The following is a 9,546-nucleotide window of genomic DNA, read 5'->3' on the forward strand; positions in this document are numbered from 1 at the left end:
GGCCGTTATGCACACTCACACAATCACAGCTAAAAGGAAGTGCTCGTGATTCTCGTAGAGATAAGCATGGGTGAGGCCGGCACTTAAAAGGTCCTAACCCCAACACAAGCTTGGCATAATGAGAGACACGTCAATACGTCATTGAATTATATTAAATCAATCGAATACGAAATTATATTACAGGGGATTGTTAGTATCTCCTAAAAATATAAATACAATTATTGACATGACAATTATATTAAAGGGATTGTTAGTGTGACATGACACATGAAACTAGTCATGCATATAGTCATATACTCCATTTATGAAAGATCAGGAAACTCCTAACAAAACACAACCATTTATTGATATACCTTACTTAATCACAAGATACATACGTTGACATTACACTTAGCGATACAAATAAATACAAGTATATGGATAATCGGATCACCCTTTAGGCTAATTCAGATTCGAAACTCGATTACAAGAGGTTAGATTCTAATCCCAATTCAATTATTATTGCGGAGGATCGAACCGTGATTTTCAATACCAAGTACAACCCCATTTATCAATACAATATGGATTAATCTAAACAATGGCAGTCACATGGTAAACCTTGATAATAACGATACAACGTTACTAAACACACACGCCAACAAACTCATACAGCCATTCATTTACAGCTGTCAAATATTAACAAGATATTAAAACTTTATATTATCTCACTTAATCCCAAAGCAAACAAAACAAACAAACAAATAAAACGAACAGTCAACTACCCTCCAATAATCACCACCGCCGACGCACCATTCCATTTTCTCTCTCCTCCCCTTCTCTCTTCCCTTCCTTCTCGTCTCTCACACGTACATCACTCTCTTTACAGTTACTCACCACCACACTTCCACCTCTCCCTTTCTCTCTCCTCTTTCTCTCTCTAACTCAAGCTTCCATTTCTATGGCGGAAGAGAAGGAGTCTACGTCTGTTCCTCTCAGTCAAGATGATCCTGAAGATCCTGCTAAAGCTCCTCTCACTTCCTCCAATTCTTCGTCTCGCGAGGTTAGGGTTTCCTCTTTTTTCTAATTTTGTTTGTTTTCGAATTGTAATTGGGTATTTTTGGACTCATTTTGGAAGAACATTGTAATTGAGAATTGGATTTTGGGTTGAGCAAGGAGAATTTTTGTGTATATTGTTTGAATTTGGTGTTGATTAATGGTTGAATGTGTTTGAATTTGGAGGTTTAATTTTGTGATTGTGATTGAGTTCGTGGTTGGTGTGTGTTGATTGATGATATTTGACCTAATTTGGGTAAATGTGGGGAGGGTAGTGGGTACTCGGGAAAGATGGGAATTGCTTTCGAGGTTAGATTTGTGAGATTCTGTTTGCTGAATTTTTCAGCAAGTGATTCTGAAGAATCTGAAAAATTAATTTAAAATACAATTGTGAATTAGGGATTGTTTTGTGATTGTTTGGATGCTTAATTATTATATCATGATTTTCTTGTTTTTGACTTAGTTTGGGGACTTGGAAACAAGGAAATTGCCCTTGACATTCCGACATTCCGTAGACAAAGTAGTACTCTATTGATTTCGTTTTCGGTTATTAGTCGATCAAATTGGTGGTTTATGAGTACCAAGCAATTAGAGTCCATATTGTTAGTTTTTAGGATTTGGGCATAACTTGATGCCACATACATTGGTTACATGTATTGTGATTGATGTTTTAAAATTTATGATAGAGAAATATGAATGTTACTTTGGTGAAATGAGAAATTAGAAGCTGTGGGAGTTAGGCAGTCAGCATAAGAAATAAGTATGGTGGTTTGAGTAGAGATGGATAATAGTGTTGGCTAGGGAAGATAGTATAAGAAGCGGAGGATAGATTCGAACAAGGAAAGATGGGTGCAAAGCGCTAATGCTGGTCTTAGCATGCAACATATTTTCCCTAACCTTAATGGCTAGATGTAGATTTTCCTGAACCCTATAACTTCTCAGTTCTCTAATCAAGCTCTTTAGGGCTTGTTTGACATCATTTTTGGTTTTTAGTTTCCTGTTTTTTTGAAATCTAAAAACCAAAAATAGGAAATAAGAAAAAGGTGTTTCCACCTTTTGTTGTCAGTTTTCAAAACTATTATGATTTTAATAAGTTTAAATAATTTTTTATTCATTATGTGACATATATCATATATTTTTATACAACAAAAAACCAAAAAACAGAAAACCACAACAATGCCAAACGAACCCTTAATTTTTCCCTTCATATCTTTTATATCTCGCCTGTGGTGACCCAATGGCCTAGCTTTGTAAAGCATCTTAAGCTCATATAGTCCCGTGTATACTCCTATATGTTTATGAACACATAGGGCCGTAGTAAAAAATTCTATTTAACTGTACAAAGCATTAGATTTCTTTGTAGATGAATTATATTTCTTCTTGATGTTTTGTGCCGTTAAAATGCTAGACTACCATTGTAAATTTGTTATCGGTTCTGATCTGCTTAGAATTTTGTTTATCTATCCAAACTTGCTTGTCATGCCCAATGTAGTCTTTATTGTAATTACTCACAAGGATATTGGTATCAAAAGTCGTGATCCTATTTTGTCTATGTTAGCTGGTGAAGGACTTGGCACTTTGGCATAATGCATCTGACCTCCAGCCAGTATTTTATCCTTGTACTAACATATATATGTTTTGCCAGGCTTGCTGTTATGTCCTCCAGAGTTGGATTTCTAAAAAGTTCATGACTGGATGGTAATTTGCTGTGTATTGAAAATTTTAAATCTTGCTTTTGAAGTATATTGCTAACATTTTTGCATTGGTTTTGAAATTGCAGTGTGGTGCTCTTCCCTGTTGCAGTCACCTTCTTCATTACTTGGTGGTTTATTCAGTTTGTAGATGGTTTCTTCAGTCCTCTGTATGAGAGCCTTGGGATTGACATATTTGGTAATTTCATTTGTTTCAATATACTTTTTACTTCTTGTCCTTATGTGACCTTTTTTTGGCGGGTGGGAGAACTAAATTTGATCTTGGGAAGATGCCTAGGCTGGGTGCTTTTATTTTTTTCCTTTGAAAATCTAGAGCAACATCTGCCTATTAATTTTCTGCTCTGGCCAGGACTGAAGGTTTTTTGCAGGGAAGGTAATTGTAAAGCATGTGAGAACTGATAGGGTGTGACAATGTAATACAAGATAAGTTAAGTGGGTTGAGATTAGAGCTAGCAAAACAGGCAAAATCAGTAGGATTGTAAAAGGCAGTCCTTTGGGACTAAACAAATATTTGTATATTGTTAGGGGTTGCCAACTCTTGCTGAGTTGCCTGTTATAAGATACTCGGAGATACAAATGTTTCTTGAAGTGCTGTATTCCTATACTACTATCCGTGCTTTGCCTAGATTGTTTTTAATTATATATATATATATGTATATCCGAGTATCTTATAACAGGCATTTAGAGGAACAGAATAACCTTATGCACATTTCTACTTGTGGTCTAGGAACATGTAATGTGTGAATTGTTTTTATTGATTTTTTTTTTTGCCCCTGGATTTCTTGGTTGCAGGACTAGGTTTCATTACGTCGCTATTGTTTGTTTTTCTTGTTGGTGTTTTTGTTTCCTCTTGGATGGGTGCCACTGTTTTCTGGCTTGGAGAATGGCTGATAAAAAAGATGCCGTTTGTTAGGCATATATATTCAGCGTCTAAACAAATTAGCTCTGCAATTTCACCAGGTAACACTTGATTAGTTGATTTTGAAGACTTCCTGTTAGCCTTACCTAGATGCTATGATCACAACTTCTTAGATGCATTTATCCTTGGCGTGCTGCAGTAAGATAATTCATGCATAGGACTATAGCTTTCTTTTTTGTTGCTCAAATAGTATTGACTGTTGTAGTGCTATTATAAATCTGACGACTGCTTTGTGAATGGCTTTAAAATGGCTACCACGTAAAGTTAAAGCTTATTGATGTCTTGATGTAATCTATGCTTCTGTGTTTTAATGTTGGGTCAGGATGCTTTGAGGCTACAGCTTCGTTTTTCTGATGTCTTTGATTTTAATGTATTGTATATTATCCAATTCTTTTTTTTTTTTTTTTTTTTTTTTTTGAACAGATCAGAATACTACTGCTTTTAAAGAGGTGGCAATAATTCGTCATCCACGTGAAGGTGAATATGCCTTTGGCTTCATCACATCTTCTGTCACTCTGCAGGTATGTGAAGTGAATGAACATATGCCGCTTTCTTTTCCATTCATATTTTTTACAGGTGATTTTAACAGCTAGTATTTAGCTTCTATTGGTGTCGCTCTCTTGTGCATTTTATGTCTACACACTTGTATACATGCATGTGCATCTGCTTGATGAGAAAGGGATCTTGATTTTTAAATCTGTTGCTTTTCTGTATGGTTTCAATGCATTTGCACACCCTCAATACGCATGAATCTTTTCGGGTCAATTAGTCAATTTTAGGGGAAAGAACAAACCCAAATCTTGTACAGTCTGCTACATAAGTGCTAAACCAAATGAGAAGCAATACTATATAATACATTACTATGATAGCAGTAATGAAAATGGGAGCAATGTAGTGCGTTGCCTGCCATTTCGGCACTTTCTCATTTGAATCTAGGATTAGCATTAGGTGAATACATTGCAACTGCTCAAGGCCTATTCTTTTTTAATAGTTTAGCTTCTACTAGTTAATGATCTGGAAGAGTTGCAGAAGCTGACTCCCTGATGTGAAAAGATGTGGAAGACATACATTTTCTTTTTTCCCATACATTGATGTCTTGCAGTCAACTTACTCTTACCACTGCATACTGAATAATGTTGTGGACTGGTGCTTGACTGCGGAGAAGAGAGAACCAATTTTGCAATGTTGCTGATACATGGGCTCCCCTAAGATGAAAGAAAGTGATGGGAGTGCCAAGGGTGAAAAGTCGGCTTTTTTGAAGATCTAGTTCTGAAGGACTTCAAAAAAAGAGTAGAAAATTCATGTGGATTAATGGCTAAAAGAATCTACAAGACACTTTGCTCTTCGTAGATATTGATGATCTATGTTGTCTCTATAGCTCTTTCGAGAACAGCTTGTCCCATTCTTAATCTTTTAAAAAAAAAAATGTGTAGGGGGTGGTGGGGGGATGGAGGAGGCAATGTTTTATTATATTTGCGTTCTTAGGTTTTGAATTTCTGAATGGTATTAATTTTGATTGTTTTTGCTAATTGCAGAAAGATGATGGTGACGAAGAATTGTGTAGCGTGTATGTTCCAACCAACCATCTTTATATTGGAGACATCTTTCTGGTCAATTCCAAGGATGTTATCAGACCAAATCTTTCTATTCGTGAAGGCATAGGTCTGTTCTCTGTTTCCCTTTTCCTTCATGTTCACATCTAAAAATTCATATTGCTGTCTTTTTGCACCCAGTATTTGTTTTTTCTTTTATATTGAGCTATAGAAAGAGCTGCTAATTAAGTATTTAGTATTGGAGGTGAACTGGTGAAGGGAATCTGATGTAGAATGGATTTTAAAAGAAACAGATGTAACAGTGACTTAACACTAATATCAGTCATTTCAATACTAATTTTTGTATACTTGCAAGGCATGATATTGAACTCTTTTGAATACCCCTTGTATTCACACTGTTTTTCCTTCTCTCAGAGATAATTGTATCAGGGGGCATGACGATGCCACAAGTCATATCACCTGTAGAAAGAACACTGCGACAGAGTGACAGAATTCCAATGAATAGATTGTCAACATAATACTAGGGATGAAGGATGTTTGTTTTTACAAGTGCTGTGATATCTGATTATCAATGTGTGAAGAAAGCTAGCTTGCTTGCCGATAATACCACAAGAAATTTGTTATGCCCACAGCGATTTCATGAGTGAATTCAATGTGGAAATTTCTGTATTCCTTAATTGTTGTATTCATTTGTGGTGTGTATACCGTAGTTCTTGTAATAGTGACCTCTGTACCCAGTATATAGGAAATTTGTAAAGGTAAGGTTAGAGATTTTTATAATATCCACTATCGAGTAGCTTTAATCGATTTCATATAAGTGTGTATCCTAAATTATTCCACTAGATAAATTTTATTCGTAAATCACGATGATAGTTTGCACAAATATATGAATTGGGAACCTTGGTTGTGTAACTTATGTTACCTTTCAAATTATTATTGTACAGCGGTTTAAGGGGTGTTTGGTTCAAACAATGGTACGGGTTTGGGATGAGGAATGAAACATGGGTGGTATAGAGTTGGAACTTGATACTTGATTTCATGTGTTTGGTTTTTATCTAGGAATGATAGTTTTCCTTTTAATTTTAAACCTAAAGGTATGGATATGAGCCATACCCACCTCCCCCTTGGGTTTCAAAAACCCATACTTGGGGGTTTGAGGTATGGGTTTGAAAAATGAAATTTCAGGAAACAAACACAAGGTATGGGTTTTGGTCATTCCAAACCCATATTTTATACTTAATATGCTTGGACCAAACACCCCCTAAAAGAAACTAGCATTCTGACCCGTGCAATGCAGGTTGTTTATAGCTATATAATATAAATTTTTAATTTATAACATATTTTTATTAGAAAATAAATAGTTTATAAAGAATAAGAAGGGGTGATAATCTATATCTATACTTCTATACTTAGTATTTAAAAACTATAACCAATGAAAACACATGTCTACATCCTATTACACTTCAATATCTTTTTCTCTAATCCAAATGTCACATGTCTTCTTACATCATTAATTAATTTTTCAAAAGGTTTTGTGTGAGACCGGGCTCAATAACAAAAGTCCAACAAAAAGGCGCGGGCTAACTAAACCCGATCGCGAGGCCTGCAACACAAAATACATGACAATAATATTCTAATATCTGACAATAATATTCTTATACATGACACTAGTATTTTAATATCTGACAATAATATTCTTATACATGACACTAATATTTTAATATCTGACAATAATATTCTAATAGATGACACTAATATTCTTATATCTGACAATAATATTCTTATACATACATGACACTAATATTTTAATATCTGACAATAATAATCTAATACATGACACTAATATACTTATACCCGACAATCATATTCTTATACATGACACTAATATTTTAATATCTGACAATAATATTCTAATACATGACACTAATATACTTATACCTGACAATAATATTCTTATATATAACACTAATATTTTAAAATCTGACAATAATATTCTAAAACATGACACTTATATTCTAATATATGATAATATTATTCTAATATCAAACCTTACAAGTTTACTATCGTGCAAACATTAAAAGTTTAATGTATGACATCAAAAGTTTTACATTTGACATTATAAGTTTTATATCAAACATTAAAAGGTTAATATCTGACATTTAAACTTTAATATCAATAGCTTTATGCTTTAAGAAGAGAACTCTCCTTCTTATTACTGTAGCAAACATGAAATTCATAATAATAAGAACAAGCAATGATTTCATTGTTTTCATCAGCAACAGGAACACGGCGAACGTAACAACAGAAGGCAACAATTTCTTAAACGTCTGAGGAGGAGTCAGCCATTGAAGAGCTGAAGAGTTAGGCAAAGTTTAAAAAAAAAAAAAAAAAACAGAAACTCCGATTGATCAAAGAGAGTAACAACGAGAAGAGCACCTTTAATGGGGTCAATTTCGGAAATTTCGGGGCTTTCGTATTAGGGTCGATGATGGAGGTGATGAGAATTGGGAAGAGTGTGAATGTCGAGGGAGATGTCTCTAGAAAAAGGGGAGGAGAGAGAGAGGAGAGTAGAGGAGTGGATAATTGAGGAGAGAGAAAGGGAAAGAAGGAGAACTAAAGAATGAAGATGGTGGACTCACCGTGAGTCCGTTCTACCCAAAAGTTTACCTTAATTTTTTATTACACTATATTAGTATATTTCTTTAATTCTTTCATTAAACTTATATATATTCTTCATGTTCCATATACATTTTATCTTCATCTCCCCTCTTCAATTCAACCTTTTGCTTTTCTCTCTTTAATTTCAACCCCTCCACCCTTTTCTCTCTTTAATTTAAACCCCTCCTTTAATTAATCCCCATTTTCAATTACAATTCCAATTCCAAAAATTAAATTTCTTTAATCATCACTAGTAGAAAAATACAATAAGGCACCCCCATAAAGGCACCGGTTCAGGCCAAACCGGTGCCCTAAACCGGCCCAAAATTGGGCGCAATTTTACACAAATAGAAAAGGCACCGGTTCAGCCCAAACCGGTGCCAAAAATAAAAAGGGCACCGGTTTGAACCGGTGCCTTTACGAACCGGTTCATTTAAAAATAAAAAAAAAACCACCCTTATAACTACCCCAAACCCGAAATGTTTTCGGCCGTTCTCTCTCCTCTCCTCCTCTTTCGCGTCGCCGTTCTCCTCTCCTCTCCTTCATTTATCTTTCTGGATCTCCTCCTCCTTTCTATCATCACTCGAAAACCACCAACAAATTCGAAGACAACAACATGCAACACGGATTTTGAGGTTTTTCAATCGATTTTGAGGGTTTTCAATCGAATTTTATAGTTTTTTTTTTCGATTTTGATTTTTTTAATTTCAAACTCTTCTTTCAATTGATTTTGATTTTATTTTTCAGCGATTTCTTGGTTTTTTTTTGTTACGATTTTAATTTTTTTTTTTCTGGGTTTTTGATTTTTCTTTCGATTTCAATTTTTTTCCGAGTTCAACTATTTCGATTTCTGGGTGTTTTCGATTTGTGAATTTTTCTGGGTTAATTTTTTTTTATTTCGATTTTGATTTTTTTTTCTATTTCTGGGTTTTTTTTTTTCGATTTCGATTGTTTTTTTTTTTTAAATTTTGATTTTGTTTTTCGATTTCTGGGTTAATGCATGCGTTTTTGGGTTTGTTGATTTTTTTTTACTTGATTTAGATCCGTTAAAGATGCAAGATTTGTTCTGGGTTTGTTTTGGGATTTTCTTTTTTATTTTTCGATTTAAATTCGAAATTTTTTTATTTTCTGAATTTTTTTTTCCAGATTTTCGATTTTGGTTTTTAATTTCTGGGTTCAATTTTGCTTTTTAAATGATGTTCTGGGTTTTTTTTTTCTTACCAACTGATTTTCTTTTTTCTTTTTCGATTTTTTTTTATTTTATTCGATTTAAATTCGAAATTCTTTAATTTTTTCTGGGTTTAATTTTTTTGGAAGCTTAATTATATTAATCATTTTTTTTTTTGCTTTAATTGTTGCAGGTATCTCTTGAGTTAGATCTTAAATGGAAGAAGCAAGATGCAAGAATATTGAGTTTATTTTTTTTATTTATATTGTAATTTTTTTTTTATATGTTGTAATTGAACTACTACTGTATTGATCTATATTGTAAAATTGTTTTGATTATATATTGTAAATTTTTTATTATGTTGATTGAAATTCGATCTATATTTTGATGTTCTAAATAATTTAAGTCGATTTTTAATTGTTTGCTGTTCTAATATATATATATATATATATATATATATATATATATATATATATATATATATATATATATATATTAACCGGT

The 9,546-nt window shown here is 33.5% G+C and overlaps 1 protein-coding gene across 1 annotated transcript; it reads left to right on the forward strand.

The window, feature by feature from the left end:
• Nucleotides 1-607: 607 nt before the first annotated feature.
• Nucleotides 608-6,077, forward strand: LOC145562265 (protein LIKE COV 2-like). Its single transcript, XM_081622485.1, has 7 exons — nt 608-1,039; nt 2,678-2,730; nt 2,813-2,922; nt 3,537-3,704; nt 4,087-4,184; nt 5,199-5,325; nt 5,631-6,077. The coding sequence occupies exons 1-7, from the start codon at nt 938-940 to the stop codon at nt 5,732-5,734; spliced, it is 762 nt and encodes a 253-aa protein (XP_081478611.1). The 5' UTR covers nt 608-937; the 3' UTR covers nt 5,735-6,077.
• The last annotated feature ends 3,469 nt before the right edge of the window (nt 6,078-9,546 follow it).

This window comes from Chenopodium album, chromosome 1 (assembly GCF_948465745.1).
Source record: "Chenopodium album chromosome 1, dcCheAlbu1.1, whole genome shotgun sequence".
Taxonomy (NCBI): domain Eukaryota; kingdom Viridiplantae; phylum Streptophyta; class Magnoliopsida; order Caryophyllales; family Amaranthaceae; genus Chenopodium; species Chenopodium album.